We start from the raw sequence: 26,194 nt of genomic DNA on the forward strand, positions 1-26,194 counted from the left end.
TAGTAGTAATATATCAAATGATTTTTTAAAATTGATAATAAAATATTTACATAAATCGATGATAATCTAAAATAATTATTATTTTTATTTAAAGTAAAGTTTTTAAAAATTAAAAGTAAAAAAAAAAGGAAAAGAAAGAACCGTGCCTTATAATTTCAAAGGGAAAAAAACTAAAGAGTAAAAAGGGCTGTAGTGGGAATAAAAAATCCCACTCAACCTCTTTTCCTCCGGTAGACTTTTACATCTCAATGCAATCATTTTAGTGCAATGACACCGTCCTTTATTACCAAAATGTCTTGCACCAATAAGATTGCTTCAAAAAAATTTCCAATTGCATCAAAACGGTGTTTCGGTGAAATCCAAATATAGTCCTAGCGGTGAATTAATGATAATTTAATAATAAATAATTGATAATTTAAAAGTTAATTATTAAAATTTTAAAAATAAATTATTGAAAAATAGTTAATTAAAGATAATTTAATAATAAATTATAAATAACTTAGTAATAAATTAGTAATAATTTTGTTATAAATAATTAAAAATTAATATAATAAAAATTAAGTAGTAAATTAATAATAATATAGATTGAAATACATAATAATACAAATAATCGATAATTTAGAAATAAATTATTGATAATTTAATAATAAATTAATAACTTAATACTAAATCACAATAACGTATTATTAAATTACTAATAATTTTGTTGTAAATCCGTAATAATTTACTACTATTTTAGTTAATCAATAATAACTTTATAATAAATTATTGATAAATTTATAATAAATTAATTATAATTTTATAATAAATCATCAATAATTTAGTAACAAATCATCAACAATTTAATGATAAATTATTCATAACTTAATAATAAATCATTAATAAATTAGAAATAAATTATGGATAATTTATTAGTAAATCATTGATAATTTAATAGTAAATCAATGATAACTTAATTGTTAATCATTAATAAGTTTTTTTATACTTGAAATTGCTAGTAATTGAATACTAGTTACTAGTATAAATTAAACCATAACTTTCATCTCGAGGATTAGAATAAATCTACTATTCAATAATTCTAAATTTGAAAGAAATAATACTACTATTATATAAAAAAAATTATCTCATATATTTTTAGTGGACTTTTTAAACTCTACATTTTATATTTGTAAAAGCAAAACAACATGTTAGTAAATTAAAGATAGTTTAATAAAAATCAGTAATAACTTAGTAATAAATCAATGATAACTTAATAGTATATCAGTGTCAGTTTAATAGTAATTAATTAATAAATTTAATAGTAAATCATAAATAACTTAATAATAAATCAGTGATAATTTAATAGTTAATTATTGAAAGCTTAAAAATAATTAATATAATTTAGTAATAAATTATAGATAACTTAATAGTTAATTAATGATAATTTAATAGTAAATCATGGATAATTAAATATAAAATGGTGATAAATTGGTAGAGAATTATGAATAATTTAATATAAATCTGTGATAATTTTATAGTAAATATTCAAAAACTAGGTAGTAAATAAATGATAATATAGTAGTAAATGTATAATAACATATTAATAAATCAGTGAAAGCTTAATAGTCAATTATTGATAACTTAGTAATAGTAAGTGACTAATAACTTAGTTGTAAATCAATAATAATTTAGTAATAAATTAGTTAATCCTTGTTAACTTTGAAGTAAATTATCAATAAATTAATAGTAAATAACTTATAACTTTGTAATAAATTATCAAAAATTTTGTAGTAAATTATCAATAATTTAGTGATAAATTATTGAGTAAATTATTTATAATTTAATAGTAAATAATTGAGAACATAATAGTAAATTAATGATAATTTAATTATCAATCATTGATAACTTTTTTATATTTAAAATTGTCAGGAATTGAATTTTAGTTACTACCAAAAACAAAACTAGAACTTTCATCTTGAGAGGTTTGGACAAACCTGTCATGAACCTATTCAATAAAAAAATTTAATAAAAAAATTTTAAATTTAAATACAGCAATAATGTTATAATATTAAAGGAAAATTATCTTATACTAGAATGAACTCATGTTTTGCTGCAAGAATTAATTGTCAGATGTATAATGATATAAATTATATCAATAATTACAAAAAATATATCATAAGTCACCAAAATTATATAAAAGCTTACTAAAATTACATTAAGAGGTTACCAAAATTTTATAAAAAATTATCAAAATTGTATCAATGGTTAAAAAATTATATCATAATTACCAAACTAATATCGAAAGTTAACAAATTGTATAGAAATTTATCAAAATTTTATCAAAGGTTGTGAAACTTTTACTAAAGGTTACCAGAACATATATCAAAATCAAAATTATATAAAAAGTTATCAAATTTACTTATATATACCGAAATCAAACTTAAATTGTTAGCATTTATCATGCTTGAAAATACCTGACCCAATTGATCCTTTCTTTGAGGGGATCGATTGGTTTAAGGGGGTGATCAATCTTCTACATAGGGTGATCGATCCTTTCTTCAACTAGAAGCACAAACGTACATTCTAGGTAAAAAATCAATCGATCCCTTCCCTAAGGGGATCAATCCTGTCAAAGTTGGATGGTTGTCTCTTGTTAGTACTTTACTCACTAATTTGATCATATCTTTAGTTGTACAATTCCAAATCAAAAACCGTTTGAAGATTTAGAAACTAGACTTAAAAACCTTTCATCCATATAAAATTTATCACTTAATTCATTGTTTACCTTTTGTGCAATTTTTAGATAATTGCAAAGTATCTAGTAAAAATTTAAAATCTTCTCTTAGAAAATTTGGATTTTGATTTTGTTTGATCCATTAGAAAGAAGACTCAAAGAGCTTTCCAACCATATAAAATTCAAATATTAAAGCTTTGTGAATTAATACAAAAAAATAGAAGAACTTCAAAGTTGGAAAACTTTGTTCTTGTAAAATAACTTTCTTAAGTTAATCTATTTTTCAAAATCAATATTATCAAAATTGTATTAAGTCCAAAATGAATAAATTCACTTTAAAGACAACAATTGGACTTTAATTTAAGCTCAAATAAAAAATGTTTAAAGATACTTTTGATTTGAGAAATAAGAAAATAGAAAGAAAGGTTTGTTTAAACTTTGAGAATCATATTATTTATTTAGTACCAAAATATAAAACTTAAAAACATGTACTAAATAAATCTTTTTCAAAATATTGATCAAGCTTAGCTCAATGTTTTGTCATTTAAAAATAAGGATCAATTCAAGGCTAACAATCTCTTCCTTTTTGATATGACAAAACTTAAAGATAAATTTACTTGATAAAAAGAATCTTTTTTTAAGACATTTAAGATTTTGAAAAACTCCCCTTTAAACAATGCATGGAAAAACTTTCCCTAAATTTATGCATTTTAATCTAACACAACTCAACAAATATATGTTAGTCAAATATATGAAATAAGCACAATCAAATATATGCATGTCAAGTACAAGCAAATTTGTTCATATGATATTCCTCTCCCTTTTTGTTATAGTAAAACATCATGAGCATATTAATGAGCAAATAAAAACAAAGAGGCATCATTAACAAATATATTAATAAAACATTTCTCCTCCTTTTTGTTTATGCTCTTTATACCAAATGTTTAAGCTCTTACATTAATTGCTAAAAGCATACAAGAAGAAATATCTCTAAACTTTCCCCATTTTTGTCATTTCAAAAGAAATAGAGATCAATTTAAGGCATGTGACAAAATGCTTATACCAATAATATCAAGAGTATTTTAAATGCATGTAATCAAGTGTAATATGTACAATGAAGTTCACATACATGTATTCAAGCACAAAAGCATAAGTGTATCCAATTAAAATGCTATAGCACAAAATCATTCATTCAACCTAACCACATGAAATTTATGAGCAAAAGGATAATAAATGATATGCAACTTACTCATAAATCATGTTATCATAAGATGTGATTAGAACCTAAAACATCAATAATAATTAAGCATAAATTCAAGCACATGCATACAAGCTCATACCAATTGTTATTGATACTAACTATTAATGATATGTTATCACAAAGCATACCAATTGTTATCACAAAACAAATCTATCAAAATTGTATTATAAGATTTCTCCTCCTTTTTCGAAAAAAGATTAATCAATTTAAGGAACGCATAATTTTGCATAAAAGGTACAAGCTATATCAAGGATAGACACATAAACAAGTGTCCATGAAAGTTAAAAAATTTTATAGTAATTTTGATACCGGTTGTTATCGATTGTTAGCAATTTTATTCAATCAACTTTCATAGAGCACACATACTTCAAGCATATGAAAGATTCATTCAATACATGCATAAATGATAATAGTAATCTTTCATAAGCCATCCTATCCAAACAAGAACCAAAAGCTCATATGTATTTAATAAAGCATGAAAACTAATGAGCAATAAGGTTCAATTATCATCATATCATAACAAAGATTATTCAAGCATTTTTCAAATATGATGAACACATAAGCTATAGCAAAGAAATAATAAAAGTATAATTATTCAAATATATTTCAAATTATTTCAATGCATAGCAATGAACTTAATCTAAACATCTGCAACTATCTGAATATACATTTTAATCAAAATCATACAAGTATATGCAAAAATATTTCAAATCACATATAGCAATATATCAATAAAGATACAAACATTTAGACATAATGTGGTATATGCTATTTCAATATTCTTAATTAATGAACATGTTCAAAGAAATCAATCAATTTAACTCATATCCATGTTCAAGAATTCATGCATTGACCAAATATTCATGCATTAAAACTTTTAATCAAAGCAATTAAGAACTAGGCATGAATATTAATGAATGTGAATTAATCAATCCAAGCTTTAAAAATATTAAGACAATTTTTATCAAATAGCTTGGTGACTAATTTGTACAATATGTTCATATGTTCAACCACAAAATCATATATTTGCACATATCAAAGCAAGCATGTATATGTATCCAAACTCATACATCATATCATAAAGTCTATACATTTACCTCTATCCATGTCAAGCTTTATTGTTATGCTTATTGTAGTTGAGTGAGGCTTTGAATCCTCCATTCCACATCATTTGAGCCAATTTTTTATGTACTTGAGCTTGATTGATGAGGATGACATGCTTTGTATGCTATACTTGAAATTTAAAAAGTGTAGGCTCATTCATGCTCATTTCAAGTTCTTTTAGCATAAACTTAAAAAAAAATTTTGACAAAAGATTTTCATTAAAAGCAATAAGAAAATCAATTGATAAAAATTATACCAATTGTTAGAAAAAAATTTCATATTCTAAGTCATTATAGGCAAAATAAAATTTATTTAGTAAACACAAGTTGCCAATTGCAAGGGAGATGTATACTCAAGCTAGATTCCATATATCAATTTAAACATCAAATAGCACAATAATGGCACTAAAGCAATAGTTCTCATGTAATGTGCAAAAATCAAACCTTTTAGATCATTCATGAACACAAAATAGGCATATTCAATATTCATTTATATTCAAGAAATCACCAAAGAATATGTCAAAATAAAATTTAGGCTATATGAAAACTAAAAACTCAAGGAAGACATATTTATTATCAAAAACATATTCAAGAAAATTTTAGCATAAAAGCATAAATATGTTTACACAAATTATAGGCCATAATCAATAATGATTTAAGTTAAAAATAATCATCATAAGAAAATCATTTACTTAAGTCATATTGCAAGTATATCAAGTAAAGATAAATAACATTTATCACATAAGCATACACTTGGCAAGAATAACAAATGAACTAACAACATCTTTCATTTACAAATAAGTAGTTCATCATATTCAAATTCACAAATCAAGAGATATATCAATTGAGCACAAAGATCTAAAATATTTCACAAAATTAATAAAACATTTAAGCACAAAAATAAGCAATTTCACAAAATATCTTTCACAATCAAGAGATAAACAATTCAAGCATTTTAAACCCCAAGCATTAAAGTTAAATTGAATCAATATCATATGAGCACATATCTTGACCAAGACTAAAGATGAACCAAGAATCAATCTATTCCATTTAAGCACGTAAAGATCATCAATTAATCAATCACAAATCAAGAGTTAAGATAATTATGTATAACACAATCAAGTTTAAAGAATTCAAAAGATCCAAGCATTATAAATAAATTGAGCAATTTTAAACATCATAGTCATATAGGCATGTTTAACAATCACAAATCAATATGTAGAAAAATTGAAAAATCATTTTCATCATGCCAAAATCATTCAAACAAATATATTTATGCAAAATATGATAGGATAAATTATTCAAAGCTTAATATTGCTAGGATTTTGATTTTTAAAACTCATTTTTGGTTGAAAAATACCTTAATAAATCTTAAAACATGTCAAGCTCATTTTTACCTAACTTGAACCTTTCCAACAAGCTTCAAATGACAAAACAAAGTTGTTCAAGTGATCATTTGGCATTAAAACAAAGAAATCAAAAAGTCAACTCTTAATCTCATATTTTTTTGAAAAAGGCTATTAAGATAGGCAAATATATTTAAACACATATTTAAGCTCTTTAAACCATTTAAAAAAGTTTTTTTATCACACTTTGAAAAAGTTCAAATGGTTTTTACGCCCATAAATGTTCAAAAAACAAGATTTGATATTTTAAGCTCCACAATCCTTTGAAACTTACATGTAGTACTTATGAAAAATTGAAACATTGCAAGTTATTAAAATTTTTTTGTTTGAGCAAGTTAAATCATTGAATACAAGATATTCAAATTCATTTTACAATAAAAAGCTTGCTAAATCTAAATTTCATATTTTAAGGCTTGACTCTAGCAAAAGTCATTTTCAAAGTAAAACATAAAGTCTTAAAATCATTAAGCTTTCCCTACGTTTGTGCATAAATATAAAAATAATTTAGCACATAATTTATCATATGAAGTAGCAATAACAATTTCACAATGCATGCATGATATCATCAATACCCAACATTCACATACACAATCATGCATAAGCACAAATTCTTAAGAATTTACAAAATCAATTTCACCAACAATATCAAAATCATTCATGCAATCCTATTCTCAAGATCATTCATGAATTCTCCTTATTATTGTCATATCCAATATATTCAAAACCATAGCAAATATTCTCCAAAAATATATCTTAAGCAAATAAATATTAAACACAATATTAATAAGCATGAGGAATATATTAAAATCATACATTCAAGAGAAAAAATAAATGCATACTCAATTCAAGCTAACATATATAAAATAAAATTGGTATATTCAAAATATATCAACAAAGCATATACCAATATCTATTAAGCACTCAATGTTCTACAAAAATAGGCAATCAATTTCATATTCACTTAAAATAAAAGTTTAGAGGTTATCGATTTCCATTGTGTGTCTAGAGTTCTATTCTTCAAAATCACATTGTAACTCCTTACTTTAGCACACCTACAAAAGACAATCTCATTTGATTTTTGGTACCCAAATTACTTTGGGTCCTTGATAGTTAGTAACCAAGTCTCTTGTTCCTTTAGGAACCCATACTTGTCTAATTCTAAATGAGACTTTTCTTTTAATAAGACAAGAATGTGTAGTTTGACCATGAAAAATACAAAACTTACATCTAATCATTTTAGTACCTAATGAACTCTTTAAAAGCTTTTTTTTTTCATTCATCAATTCATCAAATTTCTTTTTTAAATCAAAATTTCTTTTTCTAGAAATTCATTTTTATTTTGAGAGGTTTCAAAATTTATTTTAATTTTTTTTTGTTTTTCCAAATCATTCTTTGTTTTCATTAAAAATTCATTTTCAACTTTTAATTTTGAAAATCATTTTCTTATGTTTCAAATACATATTTTCAAACTCAATTACTAAATCATTATAAGCATCTTGTAACTCATCAAAAGTATAAGAGTTTGAATCACAAGAGTTAGAAGTTACCTTCAATTCCTTAATCTCCATGAGACATGATGCATGTTGGTTAGAAATTTGTCATTCATGTAGCTTATCCAACTTTTTCTATATCTCATTTAAAGTGGATTGATTTGAGACCAAGTTGATGTTATGGGAGTCAAAAGCTCCATAGAGAATGGACTTGGCCTTTGCATCATCCATCACTTGCCTCATATAGTTTACATCATTTGAAGGAATTTCAAGCCATTTCTCTATCACATTTCAAGTTTTAAAATCATATGCTATTATGAATATTTTCATCCTCATTTTCCATTCACAAAATTCATATTTATCATATATGGGAGCTTTGAGGACTTCCTCACCATCTTAAAATCTAAATTGAGCCATAGGATCTTTACTCAAGGTGGTTAAACCTACAAAAGGAGACCAAAGCCCTGATAACAATTGTTAGCTTTTTAGGTGAGATGGTGATCCAAGAAGGGTGGTGAATTAGATTTCTCCAAATTGTTCCCAAATAATGATTTCAAAATAATTGAATGAAAAATTAAAATCAATATCACAATATAATGCAAATGATAACAAATTGATGAACTTGAAGCAACTATAAACCATAATCAAAATAAAGAGATAGGGATAGAGAAATCAAACATAATGATTTATAGAAGTTCGATCATTCTCCACAAGGCACCTACATCCTCTCCTCTTGGTTGTCCACACCAATGTTTCAATTCACTAATCTTGAATTGAAAATACAACCCTATCTTTTTCTCTCTAAGGTTTAAGATAGAAACCTTACACTTTTCTACTTTTTAGGCCAAGTAGCAATGTCTCAATCCCACAAATTAAAGATGAAACCTCACTTTTTCATTACAAAATCACTTAATAGAAAATGTAAACTTAAAACACCTCTCAAAGCCTAAGTGTTTACCTAATGAAGTACAAAGAAATATGATGAATAAACAACACAATATAGCTTGGATATAACAAATACCAAAGATATGGATTTTAAGCTTTAACAACTCTTGATTCTTAGAGAAAATAAAAATATAACTTGTTGGCTATTGCTCTCTTACTTCATTAACGTTCTTGGTGTGTTGGAGTGCCCAATTTATAAAGGAATTAAGGAAATAGCTGTTAGGAATGCTTGAGAGAAGAAAATAGCCATTGAAGCTTGATAAACTAGCCATTTGAATTGTTTCAAGGCCTACCTGATCCATCCCTTCTATGAGGGGATTGATTGGTTCAAGTTTTGGAACCATTTCTTTGCTTAAAAATGCACGACCTAATCGATCCCTTCCTTGAGGGTATCGATTGGTTTAAAGGGGTAATCGATCTCTTACATAAAGTGATCGATCTTTTCTTCAACCAAGAGCACAAACCTACATTCTGGGTAAAAACTCAATCGATCCCTTCCTTGAGAGGATCGGTTCTGTCAAAGTTGGATGATTATCTCTTGTTTTGCACTTTACTTGCTAATTTGATTATATCTTGAGTTATACAATTTCAAATAAAAAACTGTTTGAAAATTTAGAAACTAGACTTAAAGGGCTGTCTATCCATATGAAATTCATTACCTAATTCATTGTGTATGAATTATAGTGAATTTTCAAATCTACCCTTTGTGCAGTTTTTAGACAATTACAAAGTGTCTAGTAAAAATTCAAAATCTTTTCTTAGAAAATTTGGATTTTGATTTTGTTTGATCCATTAGAAAAAAAGCTTTCTAACCATATAAAATTCAAATATTAAAGCTTTGTGAATTAATACAAAAAATAAAAAAAGTTCAATGTTGGAAAACTTTGTTCTTGTAAAACAACTTTCTTAAGTTAATCTATTTTTCAAAACTAATATTATCAAAATTGTATTGAGTCTAAAATGAATAAATTTACTTTAAAGACAACAATTGGGCTTTCATTTAAGCTTAAATAAAGATGTTTAAAGATACTTTTGATTTGAGAAATATGAGAACATAAAGAAAGTTTTGTTTAAACTTTGAGAATCATATTATTTATTTAGTACTAAAATATAAAACTTAAGAATATGTACTAAATAATTTTTTTCAAAATCTTAATCAAACTTATTTAACTTAATGTTTTGTCATTTCAAAATAAGGATCAATTCAAGACTAACATATTAAAAAGTAAAGGATTTTATTTTTTGTGTGGATAGCGATATAAGTTCTCCATCAATTTAAATTAAAAAGCAAACAATATTGTTTGAAGCTGCTGAGCTGTTTTGTTCCTTCCTTTGTAAGATTTTAAACTCAAATTTGTTGAAATCACTAGTTCAACTAAAGAAATCACTCAATGTCATTTTCTTGATTAATGAATATTTCATCTTTGTGTCATGGCATTGGCACATATTCAAACTGATTTGGATATTTGTTGCTATTACCAGGAATCACATTAAAGATTTTTATATTTCTATTTGAAAAAAAATCCTACTATAATTTTTATAAATTTTTGAAGCGCCTATTCAAAGGTAATTAGGCAAGAAATTTTTTTTAAAAAAAATTGGTGAGATTTTGTTTGAAATTGAAAGTCCATCTGATATCTAAAAACAAATATATATCATTTACCCTAATAACTATCGAAAAGTAAAAAAGTTTTGTATCCATCTCAAGGATCTAAATTAATCATGGGGTAACTGGGGTTGGTTTACAGCATGAATAATTAATAACAAAATTTACCCTAATAACTGTCGCAAAGGGAAAAAACTTTGTTCATCTCATTATCTAAATTTTGAAGTAATTTGAGTAAACAATTAAATTTTTTTTTGGATTAATTTGAATTTGTTTAATTTTTTAGATTTAATTTGTATGTATTTATTTGAGTCAATTTAAACATTAAATCTAATTGAATTTATTTGAATTTGTTTCAAATTAGTTATTTTAGATTTTATTTTATTAATATTATTATTTAGAATTAATTAAATTAATTAAAAATTATAAAAAATAATAATATTAATTAATTAATAAAAATTATGTTAAAAAATAAAAATACAGAAATACAAAACTATGTTGGCAGTGGCAGTCAGCCACTACTTTGCACACTGCCCAGCCCTCTCAGTCCCTACAACACCTTACAATATTGTCTATTATAAAATTTACAAATAAAAATTCATAAACACCATGCACAAAGATGGATTCCATCATTATTTTTCCTGGAACCTTGCCCGCATCAAAAGGAAAAAAAATCCACAAAAAACCACCTCCTGCACCAGACTTCCAGACCCCATCACCAGAGCGCCGGCAAACCAGGAACAGTTCCTCCATCCTACTCGCCCTCACCCAAACCCAGCACACATCAAGGCCTCATCAGTACCCAGCTCCAAGCACCCCATTCTCTTCACCCACACAAACCCTTTATCTATAGCCCAAACAGATCCTACAACTGGAGGGACACAGCCCCTGCCCCAAGGACCTCTCACCATAGTCGAATCCCAACCCCTAGACCCGGCCAACCCCTATACTCGAGCACCAAAGCCACCTACACCCTGCTCCAACCCTTCCCAAAAAAAAAACCAAACCCCATAACCCAATAACACGAGCCCTTCCCCCCACACCCCCCCTCCCCCCCCCCCCCCCAAAAAAAAAAAAAAAGAAAAAAAACCTAGCACCAGATTACCTCGGCCTATCCACCACAGCCCTATGTTGCCAACAAATCCAGCCCCTCCAAAAACCCCCCAGTTGGCCACTGCCATCCCTCGCCCAAACCACCAGCCAAAATTGCCCTCATCCAAAACCACCCCTCTTGCCAGTAGTATTTCATTGATAGCCAACGAAAAAATACAAGCAAATCACTACCAAAACCTCCATAACAACCCACACACCAAACAGTCTGCAAGGTTCTTATTTATTTTTTCAAAGATAAAAAAATTTAAAAAATAATAAATATATTTTTTTACAATAAAAATTAACAAAATTAAAATTTTTAAATATCAAAATTAAGATCATTTTAGTCAAGATTAACAGATAAAGTATAATTAATTAGTATAATTTTAAATAGATGTTATAGGGTGTTAATCTTTACTCACGTATAGTTGATTCTCAAATTCAAACTATTTTTACATACTCAAACAATTATTTTTTTGATGAAGTTTTAATTAATTTAAAAAATTTTATTAAAAAGATAAATTTTAATAGATGATCAATCGCATCTGACTAAAAAAAATTGGTAGTGATTCTTTTTTATTTTCAAATTTATATGACGTACAACAGTTTACAACATGAATAATTAGCAAAAAAAATTACTGCAAGTTCAAAAAAATCAACATAAGCAATGTCGGTAATTAAAGGAGAAAAAAATGAAAACAGAATCAAGTGCTACACCTTACAACACCTCTTCTTCCTCTCCTTGCACACACACACACACACACACACACATATATATATATATATATATATTAAGAAATACTTGGTAATTTCCCGTGAAACTTGCTGTGAATTCCAAATCGAAACATGAGAATGCTAAAATCCTCATTTTCATCTTAGTCTATGGTTTTAATGTAGCAAAAACCTCTTTCCTACATTGCCTTGAGATGAATATAAATATATATATTTATATTTATATTCAGAGGAAAGTGTTCTCATGCATGTCTATCCCAAAGGGGGCAGAAAATTCGCTGGCAATGCAACATTTCTGCTACCACTTGTACAGAAAGAAAATATCTGCTAGGTAGAACAGCAAACTCTCTTATTTCCATTTTCTGATAGATTGGACACATTAATGGTAGCGCCTTGAGGAAGGCCAGTGGTGGCAGCTGCTTCCTGTGCTGCCAGTGCCTTTTTCCTTATTATGTGGTAAACATCCAATAAAACTGTCTGGAATGCTTTCTCAACATTGAAAGCTTCCAGTGCTGAAGTCTCGAGGAATGAGAGACCTTCCTTCTCAGCCAAGCTTTCTGCATCTTCCGTTGAGACTGCTCTAAGATGATTCAGATCAGATTTGTTTCCAGCCATCATAATGACGATGTTTGAATCTGCATGGTCTCTCAGTTCACGCAGCCACCTCAGGACATTTTCGAAGGTTTGCCTTTTAGTTATGTCATAAACCAAAAGCGCTCCAACTGCACCTCTATAGTAAGCACTTGTAATGGCGCGGTACCTCTCTTGACCAGCAGTATCCCATATCTGCGCCTTAACTGTCTTCCCTTCCACCTGAAATCCAAGAAACTGCTCCTAAGCTCAGGTAGAAAAATGCAAATCAAAATACTACATCAAGTCAAGACCATTAATTTGTTATGCTTTAATTTTGTCAGAATTCAGCAGAGTAACCAATTAGATCTTTGATAACAATTATGTATTTCATAATTATTTAATTCACGAAAATTTCTTTTCTTCTACCATGATTTTTCAGCTATCACAACCACCGTTGCTTCATGTAGTAGTAAATGCATTTCTTCTATCTTGGTATGACCAGAACGTAACATAGTTTAAGGCTTTTATTGAAAACCTTTCGTGACCAATTTATTCTTCCCATGTCTTTTCGTGATGATACCGAGTGAACTTGAAAGGATAATATTGCTACATCTCAACTTCCCAAAACCATGTGCAAAAGTTAAGAAATGTTTCTTTTCATACTGATAAAAGAAAACGGAAAAGAAGAATAAAAACTCAAAATCTTATAATGGCGTAAGAAGACGTTGATAGTAATTCCACGCGCTAAGAAGTATCCATTAATGTTAAGATAGGTAGAGCATAATTATTTCCCTGACGTTAATTGTTCTTACATAAATTTAAATATGCAGATCGACCATGCAACGGTTGCAAAGTGGACGCAGCTCTCAAGTTGAGAGTGAACTATTATATATAAATCGCATGTGGTCTTTTTTTTTTTTTTTTGGCGCTTGTTTATTATCATTTTTCAGAATTAAGGATTTAATCTTAACAACTAGATCATCAATGACTAGTTGCACTAATACATATAGTCTTGCTTGTATGAGAAAAAAGGCTTCTCGGAAAATATCTACAAAGAATTTTCAATGTAATTTGAATTTCATTAACAATTTAACATATATTGTTGCTTGATTCACAAATTTAGTGTCTAATATTATAGAAAATATCAGAATCATGTGGTTAAAAATGATGCCGCAATGATCAGTAGGACAATAGTGAGCAACTAAGCCACATACGGTAAAGATAATTAAATCAAATGTATATAAAAAGCCAACCTGAAGAGTCCTTGTTGCAAATTCAACTCCAATGGTTGACTTGGACTCCAAGCAAAACTCATTTCTTGTAAATCTTGAAAGAATATTAGATTTTCCCACACCCGAATCTCCAATCAATACAATCTTGAATAAATAATCATATTCATGATCCACTTTATATGCCATTTACAATTATCTTTTATGATATCCAAAACCTGCTGGATCAAAAAAAAAAAAAAGATAATAATAATAACTTTCATTATATCAAACAATCCAAATTTGACTTAAAGATTGTTATCCAATACCCTGAATTTCTTCATATTTAAGTAATTAGAAGACCAAATATAAGAATCTTTTTATTTTCAAAGAAAATGAAGAGAAAAAAAAATTAGATGTGAAAGAAGAGAAGAGACTAACCATAAAATGACGGTTGGTTAATATTGATTATTGATTATTGATAGAAAATGGTGATTAGTGAAATTCAGGAATTTGTTGTCTGTTTTGTTGAAAGTTCTTGCATAGAGAGAGAAAGGCTCCTCAGGAGAAAGGAAGCATTGCCTTCCATAGCCAAAGAGAGAAAAACAGAATAACGGACGAAAAGGCACTTAAAACGGTCTTTCGATGGGATCCAACCAGCTAAATTCGGCCACTAAAAATAATTTTCCTTTCTTTTTTTCTAAAGAAAAGGGTTCATTCGTTTAACAAAATATTACACATTTACACTCCAACAAAACCTTTTTCCTGGTCGAAGAAAAGTTCGGACCATTGGATCTTCATGGCCTTTCGGATTTTTTTCTTTTTTATAGTAGAGTTTTATAGTAGAGGTTGTCGAGGTTTACAACCTAAACATTGGAACTAAAAATTTAATATTTTAACAACAAATTACATGACTATTAGCTAAATGTTTTCATTATTAATGGGTCTGAATATTTTTGACTAGGTCAAATAATTATTAGAACAAAGAAAAACTAAATCAAACAGGTTTCATGACCCAACATTTAATACAAACAAATAATAAGAAAAGATCCAACAAATTTTCTTGATAATTATGTCAGATAAGATCACAAATAAAATTGGGATTGGTTGATTAAATTGGTTGAGCCGAAGAGCAAACAGGAGAGCTAGCAGGGCATTTATGTGTGCAAGAAAAATTTTTGTTAAAGTGTTAATACTTTTGTATAACTTGATAATTTTATGTTCTAAAGTCAACATCATTTTTTAGGCCAGATTAGAAAAGATTTATCGAAAATATTATGTTTGATGCTTTTTGTGAAAAAAAAGAAGAAATTATTTTTTTGGGTATTTAATTCTTGAATTTTAGGAAAAAAAAGTGATTTAGGAAAAAAATGATATTGAAGGAGAATGTATGATTTCTAAATTTTATTGACTTAACTAATATAAAATTTTTATGTTTGATTCATAAGAATGTAAGATTATTTAATAAAATTTTTTATTATATAATCCTTGATAACATATGAATAATATGTGATATTCATAATATAAATATGTGAATAACACATTATTTTTGTTAAAACTAAATAATTAAATTTTTTTTTATATTTTCAATAAATATAAATTTAAAATTCTAATTATTATCCTAATGTTTATTGTCCCAATGTAGAGAAAATATGTGGATTGATCTTTCAATAAGATTGATTGGGGGGGGGGGGGGATTAGAAGGGGGGTGGTAAACCCTTTTCCTGGGGACTTTTGAGGGCGAAGCTTATGGAACAAATTTTATATATAATAATATTAAGTAAATGTATTTTAGATTTTATATGTAATAATACTATAAAATATTTTTTTTTTTTTTCATATTTTCAATAAAAGATTGCATTTTTATTTTAAAATTGTCATTTTTTCAACAAGAACTACATTTTTTATCTAAGAAACAATATATTTGTTAAATTTTAAAAAATATATATTTTCATATTTTTGACAAAGGTTGTGTTTTTTATATTAGAAAAATCATCTTTTTAGTAAAAACTATGTTTTTATCTCAGAAAAGTCATTTTTTAATAAAAAAAATATGTTTTTATCTTAGAAATATCATCTTTATTGAATTCTTAAAAATATATATTTTTTATATTTTCAACAAAAACTATGTTTTTTTTCTTAAAAATGTTGTCTTTTCAACAATGACTATATTTTATATTTCAGAAACATCGTCTTTGTTGAATTCTAAAAACTATTTTTTTTTCATATTTTCAACAAAAATTATATTTTTATTTTTTTCAACATTATTTTTCAACAAAAAACTACGTTTTCTATCTTAAAAATATCGTGTTTATTGAATTCTGAAATTTTTTTTCATATTTTTAACAAGGACTATATTTTTACTTTTCATCAAAAAGTAATATGCTTTTTTATCTTAAAAATGTTATTTTTGTTAAATTCTAAAAAAATAATTTTTTTAACATTTTTAATAAAAACTACATTTATTTGTCTTAGAAACGTCATTTTTGTTAAATTATGAAAAATATATAATTTTTATCTTTACAATAAAGATCTTCTTTTTAATAATAATTTTTATGAGAATTTCAATAACACTTTATTTAAAACGTGATATTTGTTTAAAATATATTAAAAAAAATTATTTTCATAATATTTTATATAAAAATTATTACATCTATAATGTAAATAATATTATTTATATAATATAAAAATAGAGTTAAATGAGGACAAATAAAAAAAGAAATTTACTTTTCCTTAGAAATCTTAAAAGACCTAAGGGGAGGAAAGTTTTTTATTCTCCCTTGTTTTATAATTTCTTGACCCCGTTAAAAATCTTAAAAAATCTGTAAAATTTAACCAAATAAAAAAAAGATTCCAAGAGAAAAATTACTTCCTCAAACCAAACACCTCGTTTTGGGATTTCCATTCATAGCTGTGCACCTAATACAATAACTTGTAGATAAACTTACCCATAGAATGGAAGCATCAATTATGATTAGATCATATTCCTTTTCTTTTCTATTTTATTTTTAGTTGTTTAAGGATTAAATCAGACATGAATACTAAACCAACATTCATGAATAAGCCTGGGGTAATGCCTGCAAAAGCTTACTTCCAGTAGCATGTTTTTGATGGAATTGACTATTATATTTTGGCAGTTGGAATGTCTTTGTTTCTTCTTATTTGCATTGGCTACTTAATCTACGAAATTGACTTTTTAATTATTCAAGTTATTTTGTTTTGCAAAAGTTTGTGGTAATCAATGAAAAAGGTCACTTTCCATCTCTGGAATATATACATTTAGAATAAGACCGATGATTATTTCTAAGTTTGTGATTGTTCAAAGCCAAATGTCACATTATACAAGATAGATGGCTATAGAATTTCCTTAACTTGAAACTTTTAACATTTGAACAATTCTTAAAATTATTTTTAATTATTTTGGCCGATTTTAAATGATTTTTAATCATCACCATTTGATTGTTTCCTCAATTATTTTCCCACAATTTGTATCCCCAATTTCACAATTGTCAAATGGAAAAAAAGGGATACAGCATAGTTCTGCAATTAGGCAATGTTCATCCATACGAATAATTTTTTATATAGTTTACTTGGTTTTATTTATTCATATTATACATTATCTTAATGAATCTATGGATCATTACACCTGACTTTTATAAAAAAAAATTTAAGTTGTATTAGAACTAACCATATAGTACCTGATACCGTTTCGTAAAGAACTCAATAGAGGTTAGTTTTTTCCTTCTAGGAATCAGTCTAAAGATCATATTCTGATTTAATATATAAAAATCCACAACTAATACTTGGACAAACACAGTGTCAAACATACTTGAAAGGCTTTTAGTTGATCATTCTTCCAATGGAAGGCAAAAATTTATCTCTTCTTCACTGTCTTCTCCTCCATGGCCTTATCTTGGCTCTGGTTACTAAGAGGGCAACATGTCAATCCAATAAAAAGGCAATATTTTACAGTCATGTCTTAATCATGCTTTCTTGCTTTTTCATGAATCATGCCAAAGGAAAGAATGGAATTTCTTTAACTTTGACTTTTTTTTTTTACCTTGGAATTTGCAGAGCTATATTGTATACATGGGCAACCAGCCAAAGGATGGGAGTTCCACATCCTCACTTCATAAAAGCATGCTACAAGATCCCTTTGGCAGGTATTAATCAATAGTGATTTTAATTAATTGCTATCACATTTTCAATGTAAACAATTTGAACCATTTATTACAAATGGAGAATATGCTAGGCTGGTTTGGTTGCTGCCAATTATCAAAGTAGTACTATCAATAAATTTGCTTCAAGTTCAAAGATGATGGAAACTTTGTAGGAACAATTGAAAATCAGTTTCCATAATTCAGAGACAAAATGAAACTTTGGTTCATATAATTATGTCACGTCCCAAGATCGAAATATAACATAGCCATATTACTTTGAAGTACAACCCCAAAGCAATACGAAGCTTAATCCATAATCATTGAAAAATCTTCAAATAAAATAAGGTTTTCAATAAGTTTTAATATTTGTAAAATAACTAAATAACAAGTCTTCAAAGATTCAATATCGAGTGTTACAACTAAAAGAAATGATACTTCATAAAATCCTATTCTCTAAGTTGTTCTCCAACGCTCAGATTCTTCTAGCTCCTCACAAGACTAATCATACTCATCATTCATATCATTTGTAAAAGAAAAAAAAATCAGGAATGAGTAAACTATAGCTCAGCAAGTGTCATAACTTATAGATCCGTAGACTTACCGCTAGACATGGATGAAAGAGATTGGCACCAATTTTTTTTGTTTAGGTGTGATTGGCCACCTGATTGAATCTGATATGCAAAACAGATGTTAGGTTCGAGAGTCGATTACTTATGGGGAAGGCTGTAGCACCCTTATAATGCCCATCAAGGGATGGTACCAGTTTGATTTCAAATTATCCAAACCTTGACTATTTTTTATGATTTTACCAAATAATTTAATATTAAAAATTAACCCAAAAATTATCCAAAAAGTTTGGTAGCAATTTAGGATAATTCTCTCACTTCAAGAGTATTTATGGAGACTAGTGTCCCACTCTGAAGAGGTTCCGTCATCAGATTTATTAATTTATTTCAAGAAGAATGGGTGAAACCTCCTAACAGTTTGGTAAGGCCTACTTCAAAGCAATCCTCTAATAGTTTAAAGGATAAAAATAACTCTTATTTATTTGAAAAAATATATTTTTTGATTGGAATGATTTTTTTATTTATTTTTCATTTTTTTAAATTATTTGTTTTCATTTTTTTTCTTACTTCATTTTTTTTTTTGGAAATAAAAATGACAGAAACAACTTTTTTTTTTTAAATAAAACCAAAAAATAGGAACATAGGTTAAAAATAAATAAAATAAAATCAAAATCAAAATCAGAATATAAAAATAAAATGAAAAAAGAAAAACCTACGATCGCGTCAGGTTAAGGCGTAGGTCAACACGTGGGTCACCGAGTCTAGCGCAGATCCTAGCTTATCTGAAACAATGTCATTCAGCTACTGTATAAAAGCTAAGCTTCAGCGCTTTTCTTCAAAAGCTTTTTGTTTTTTCTTTCTCTACCTCAACTTTTCTCTGCCTTTTTTCTAGAGCTACCAATCAAAAACTTCAACCAGAGATTGGAATTCCACTAGTTTCTAGAAAAGTTACTAAAAATTTCAAACGGTACCTGTTGATTTTTGGAAATATGGTCGAATTCTGGAATCTCGTTAGAGTCTCACTAGAAACTTCAAACGGTCGCCAGAAAATTCATTGAAAAATTCATGTTCTTTTTCAAAAACCCAAAAAAACTAAAAAAACCCAAATTTCTTTGAATGTTCCCTAGATTTCTTCAAATTTTGCCTAGATTACTCCCAAAACCTCCTAGAATTGTACTGAGCCCTAATCCTAACCCAAAAACCTAAAATCAATCCCATAATTCTAGATTGAACTGCATAACCCAAAATTGAACTGCCAAACCCTTTCTACCTAGTATTTCCTAAATTTTTCATAGTTTTCTCACTCATAATTTTTTTTTGTTTTTGTGTGTAGAAATTAATCTAATTTATAGGCAGCCTAGGATTAGTTTAAGAAAACGGACAGAATCAATCTCAAGCTTAATTCCTAGATTGAATTTTGTTAGAACAGGATTTTAGGTCCCAAGATTTCAGCAATCCCATGCTAATACGATTTGACATTAAAATTTTGACTAAGCAAGATTTCGATCCTAATTTTGAGTTTTTGTTCATGTGTGGATTAAAACCAAAAAAAGAATGTAGCAAAGAAAAAAAATAGAAAAAAACAAGAAAAAAAAATAAACAAGCTATCCACTTAGGCCTAAACCCAAATGGACCTAAATGGGCCCTAAACATTAATGGGCCTAGTTATGTTCAGACATTGATTGGCCCAATTGGGTCTAGACCTTAATGGGCTCAGACACAAATAAGTGTTTACAGCTGTCTTTATGTGCATATCTTTGTTAGATGAAGATGATGCAAAGACCTAGACACCTATTCTATTCAAGTCAAATCAGTGAGTAAAACCAATCCGGGTGACCCTTAGGTCGAAAGCAAAATGATTTAACCTGAGCCAAGATCGAGTGATTGAGATTTTATCGTAAATCTAATGGTGACCAAGACAGAGTAGAGGTTGTAAATAAATGATCGGATTGATGTCGTGAATCTAAAAATGATCTGACCTGAGTTAGGATCAAATGACTGAAATGATGTCACGAGTTAAAATAAAGTGACCAGGACCGAATCGAGGTAAAAAATAAATGATCAGACTGATGTTATGAGTCTGAAGATCATCTAACATGAGTCGAAATCAAATGATTGGGACGATGCTGTAAGTTAAAAGGTGACTAAGACTAAGTCAAAGTTATAAATAAATGATCGAACTGATGTCACAAATCTGAAGATGATTTAACCTAAGTCAAGATCAAATGATTAAGATGATGTTACAAGTCAAAATGAAGCAACTAAGACTGAGTCGAGATTGAAAATTAATGATCGAACTGATGTTGCAGGTTTGAAGATGATTTAACATAAGTCAAGATCAAATGACTGGGACAATGATGCAAGTGAAAAGGCGATCAAGATCGAGTCAAGGTCATAAATGAATGACTGGACTGATGTCATGAGTTTGAAGATGATTTGACTTATGTTAAGATCAAATGATCGAGATGACGTCGCAAGTTAAAATGAAACAACCAGGACGAGTCGAGGTAAAAAATGAATGACTGGACTGATGTTGCAAGTTTGAAGATGATCTAACATGAGTTGAGATCAAATGAGTGGATAGTGCAAGTGCATGTCTTATGCAAATGAAACATTAATTGCAGTACTAAGGCTTTCACATTCTCATTTCTTCACCTTTGGTAGAGAAATCATCTTTCATTATCCTGAATATTTATCTTCACTATACATTTTAGCGAAGAAATCATCCTTCATTAACCTGAATACACATATTTGGTAAAAAAACTATTTTTCATCTGCTTGAAGGCAAGGAAACTATTTTTCGTCAGCCTAAATGTTTATCCCAAGAAAAGCCATAGAAGTCAAAAAAATTTTTTAAGAGGTATTCATCCTTTGCCTTTATCTTTTTTTATTCTTCACGGTAATACACTACTTCTTATGATTTTGTTTCATTAATCATTATCCCAGTTTCAAAGTGTAGGATTCAAGGTATGTATTTCTTCTATTCATGAATAGGTATAAAGAGAAAAGACAAATATATTGACAATGTATAAAACTAAGAGAGAACAATAAGACGACTTTCATTTATTTGGGTAATCAATTACAAATGATAGTGTGGAGATAAAAAGAATGCATAGGAGCAGTTACTTTGGGGTAGCAGTGCCCCAAGATAAATGATTAGATAACCATGACAACAAATCCTATATCTTCTTAGAAAACTTAATCAAGATATGATGTCCCGACACTTTAAAGTTCTTTAAAATTCACTATCTCTGATATGCCTTCCAAGTGATGCCATACTCTATTCAAGCTGCCTTTCAAGGTTTTAATCTGCATCTCTTCCTTTGGATCTAAGTCACCCTTTCAAGTTTTCAACTTGATTCCCTTCCTTTTTTTATTTATTTTTTATTTTTTTTATGTTAAGTAAAATACTTCTTCATTACATCAAAATCAATAGGATCGAGAAGTTCATCTCCATCCATTTTTGACAAAATTAATGCTCCTCCCGAAAAACCTCTTTTTATAACATAGAGCATTTCTAATTCGAGGTCCATTTCCTTCTATTATTATGCTGACTTGGAAAAATTATTTTCAATACCAACTCTCATTCTCAAAATTGATGAGGTTTGACCTTCTTGTCATAAGCTCTCATCATTTATTTTTGGTACAATTGGCCATAGCATAATGCCATCAATCTCTTCTCCTTAATAAAGTTTAATTGCTTATAGTGCTCTTAAATCCATTTAGCTTCTTCTAATCCCATTTCCCTTAGGAATTTATACTTCTACCAACAATATAGCTTCCATCTCATAAACCAAGATAAAAAAAATTACCCCAGTAGAGGTGCGCACAAAAGTTCGATATGTATGTAGAGCAAAAGGTAATCTTTCATGCTAGTCCTTGTATATTTTAGTCATCTTCTCCAAAATCCTTTTGATGTTTTTGTTTGCAGCTTTTATTGCCTTATTCATTTTTGGATGGTATGGAGCCGAATTGTGGTGTTTGATTTTGAACTAAGCATATACTTCTTGCATCATCTTGATGTTCAAATTCTTTGCATTGTCTAAGATTATTCTTTCTGAGAGCCCATATTTGTAGATGATTTTCTTTTTGAAGAATTTACAGACCATGGATGTAGTCATGGTTGTGAAAGAGGTAGCTTCGACCCATTTAATAAAGTAATCAATCATCACAAAAATGAATCTATTTCTATTTGAGGCCTTTAATGTGATAGGCCTAATGACATCCATCCTACACATAAAAAATGGTCAAGGTGGTCTATGACATGCAAAGTTCTGGGTGAAGCATGAATCTTGTTAATATAAATCTAGCATATATGGCATTTTTTAGCATAATTGATGTAATCTTTTTTCATTGTCGACCAGTAATATCCAGCTCGCATAACTTGTCTCGCTATCATATGTCCATTTACATGTGCTCCACATACACCATTATGCATTTTCTCAATATTTTTTTAGCTTCAGATACACTTACACAACGTAATAGCACTTGGTCCTTGCCTTTTTTGTATAAAATTTCCCCGTCTAAAAAAATTCCATGGCCAATCTTCGTAAGACTCTCTTATCATTTTCTGTTGCTTGATCTAGATACTGTTTATTCTTTAAATATTGCATGATATCATAATACCAAGGGTGGCCATCCTCTTTTTCTTCCAAGTTGGCACAATGTACTGGCATATCTTTTATATCCAATTTGATAGGTTGAATCTCTACAGTGTCAGCAATCTGTACCATTGTAACCAAGGTAGCCAAGGCATATGCAATTTGATTTTTCTTCCGAGACAAGTGTTCAAACCGAATTATTTTAAACTATTTGCACAACTTTAAAATGGATTTATGATAAGGGATGAGTTTGGAATCCCTTGTTTCCTATTCATTTTTCAATTGATAAATGATTAGAGTTAAAACCCTAAACACCTTTAATGTTTCAATTTCCTATCCAAAGCAGCATGTAGCCCTATAACACAAGCCTCATACTCAGCAACATTATTGGTATAGTTGAAATTCAATCTTGCTATAACAAAATAGTAGCGTTTCATTGGAGATATCAAAACTGCTCCAATCTCATACCTCATGGCATTAGCAGCCCCATCAAAATACATCCACCATATTTCTTTCTCATCATCATCTTCTTTTAATTTTGAGATGATCATTAATTTCTCGTCCAAAAAATTAAGCTTTATGGGCTCATAATCATCAGTGGCCCTGTTTGCCAAGAATTTAGCAATGACACTTCTTTTGATTACTTTTTGGCTTACATATACTATGTCATATTTCAAAAGCATCACTTGCCATCTTTTAATTCTTTTCGATAGTGAAGGCTTCTTGAAGATGTATTTGATGGGATCCAATTTAGCTATAAGCAAAGTTGTATGGTACAGCATGTACTGTCTGAGTCTTTTAGCTGTCCAAGCCAAAGCACAACATATTTTCTCTATTGATGAATACTTGGACTCATATTCTATAAATTTTTTACTCAGGTAATAAATAGCTTTTTCTTCTTACTGGATTCATTTTGTTGGCCCAACACACATCCTATTAAGCTTTCATGTACCACTAAGTATAGAATTAATGGTTTTCCTAGAATAAGGGGTGCTAATATTGAAGGGTTCGATAAGTACTACTTGATCTTATCGAAAGCTTCTTGACATTGTTCATTCCACTCCCCAGGATTATTCTTTCGAATAGTATGAAAATGGGGTCACATTTAAGAATGAGTTGAGAAATGAATTGGGATATATAGTTTAATCTACCCAAGAAACCTCGAACCTCTTTTTGTGTGCTTGACGGAGATAGATTTTGGATAGCCCATATTTTGTCTGGATCCACTTTTATCCCTCTTTCACTGACTATGAATTCTAACAACTTTTTTTATTTAGCTTCGAATGTACATTTAGCTGGATTCAATTTGAGCTGAAAATTTTTCAATCTCTCAAATAATTTTTTGATGTTAGTTGTATAATCTTCTCTCTTTTTGGATTTTATAATCATGTCATCAATATACACATCAATCTTTTTATGCATCATATCAAGTATTACCATAGCCCTTTGATAGGTTGCCCCAGTATTTTTTAGTCCAAAGGGCATGACCTTATAACAAAAGGTTCTCTATATGGTAATAAAAGTGATCTTTTTCATGTCATTCGGAGCCATTTTTATCTAATTATAGCAAGAGAATCCATCCATGAAAAAGAATACTGAATGTCGGGCTATATTATCCACCAAAGTATCAACGTGAGGTAGAAAGAAATTATCTTTAGGGCTAGCTCTATTCAAATCTCTATAATCTACACACATCCATACCTTTTCATCCTTTTTAAGGATAGGTACTATATTAGCCACCCATTCAAGATATTTAACAAGTTGCAAGAAGCCTACATTAAATTACTTTTTAACTTCTTCTTTAATTTTCAATAGCATCTCCGGTTTCATTTTTCTTAGCTTTTGCTGCACCAGTTTGCATTATGGCTTCAATGGTAGCCTATGTTCCACTATTTCGATACTTAGTCCAGGCATATCTTGGTAGGACCAAGCAAATGCATCCACAAACTCTCAGAGTAACTTCTTTAATCGTTGGCTATCAATAACTAAGAGTGAAGTAGCAATCTTGACTTCTTTCTTGTTTTCAACATCACCCAAATTGATCAGTTCAACAATTTCTTGATGAGGCTCAATAGATTTATCTTCCTGTTAAATTAGTCTCATAAATCTAGGGATAAAGTGTATTCCTCATAATCTTCTTTAGTATCAAATTCATCGGTATTAATTGAATTTTCAAAGTTAAACCCTAAATCATTATCATGATTACCTTTACATTTATTTAGGAACCTGAAAATTAATAGAATGGAAAATATTGGCAAGAAATTTTGAGGGGAATGAAAGAAATGAACAAAATGCATGCTCTTTCTTTTATTGACATAATGAAAGATAAAAGGCCCAAACATAAGAGTTCATCCCAATGCTTTTGAGCATAAACAATTAGGAGATGTGATTACATTGAAAAATTAAAAATAATAAGCATTTGTATGACCTTCAAATTTTGTAATTCATATCCCGACGGGTAAGGGTAAACCACGGCTTCTTCATTTTAGCTTCCATTGTCTACCATATGAATGGACAGCTTGACAAAAGCTTTCTCCTACTTTAGTTCCTCTTTTGGGTCTTTTTCAGCTTTCAGAAGTATGTATCCTCAAAAAGTGAAAATCTCATTTAAGTGAGGAACAACCGTTGATTCATTCCTTGCCCTCTTGCTATGGCTTGGTACTTTTTCCATCCCATAACCCAATCTTACTCTGCCATTATTGTCTTCAAGTTTCAGGAATTCTCTTATCTTCTTGCCT

At 28.6% G+C, this 26,194-nt stretch overlaps 2 protein-coding genes across 2 annotated transcripts; both read right to left on the reverse strand.

Moving 5' to 3' along the window:
• Positions 1 to 12,675: 12,675 nt before the first annotated feature.
• LOC111294382 (ras-related protein Rab2BV-like) lies at positions 12,676 to 14,422 on the reverse strand. Its single transcript, XM_022887666.2, has 2 exons — positions 14,175 to 14,422; positions 12,676 to 13,161 (listed from the first exon to the last, which is right to left on the reverse strand). Exons 1-2 carry the CDS (start codon positions 14,337 to 14,339, stop codon positions 12,676 to 12,678), a joined length of 651 nt encoding a protein of 216 aa, XP_022743401.1. The 5' UTR covers positions 14,340 to 14,422.
• Positions 14,423 to 23,773: 9,351 nt separating this feature from the next.
• LOC149515080 (uncharacterized) lies at positions 23,774 to 24,238 on the reverse strand. The gene has a single exon (XM_089742974.1). The coding sequence runs from the start codon at positions 24,236 to 24,238 to the stop codon at positions 23,774 to 23,776; it is 465 nt and encodes a 154-aa protein (XP_089599100.1).
• Between the last annotated feature and the right edge of the window lie 1,956 nt (positions 24,239 to 26,194).

Source organism: Durio zibethinus, chromosome 14 (assembly GCF_047325235.1).
Source record: "Durio zibethinus cultivar Kanyao isolate XHJ-2024 chromosome 14, ASM4732523v1, whole genome shotgun sequence".
NCBI classification, from domain to species: domain Eukaryota; kingdom Viridiplantae; phylum Streptophyta; class Magnoliopsida; order Malvales; family Malvaceae; genus Durio; species Durio zibethinus.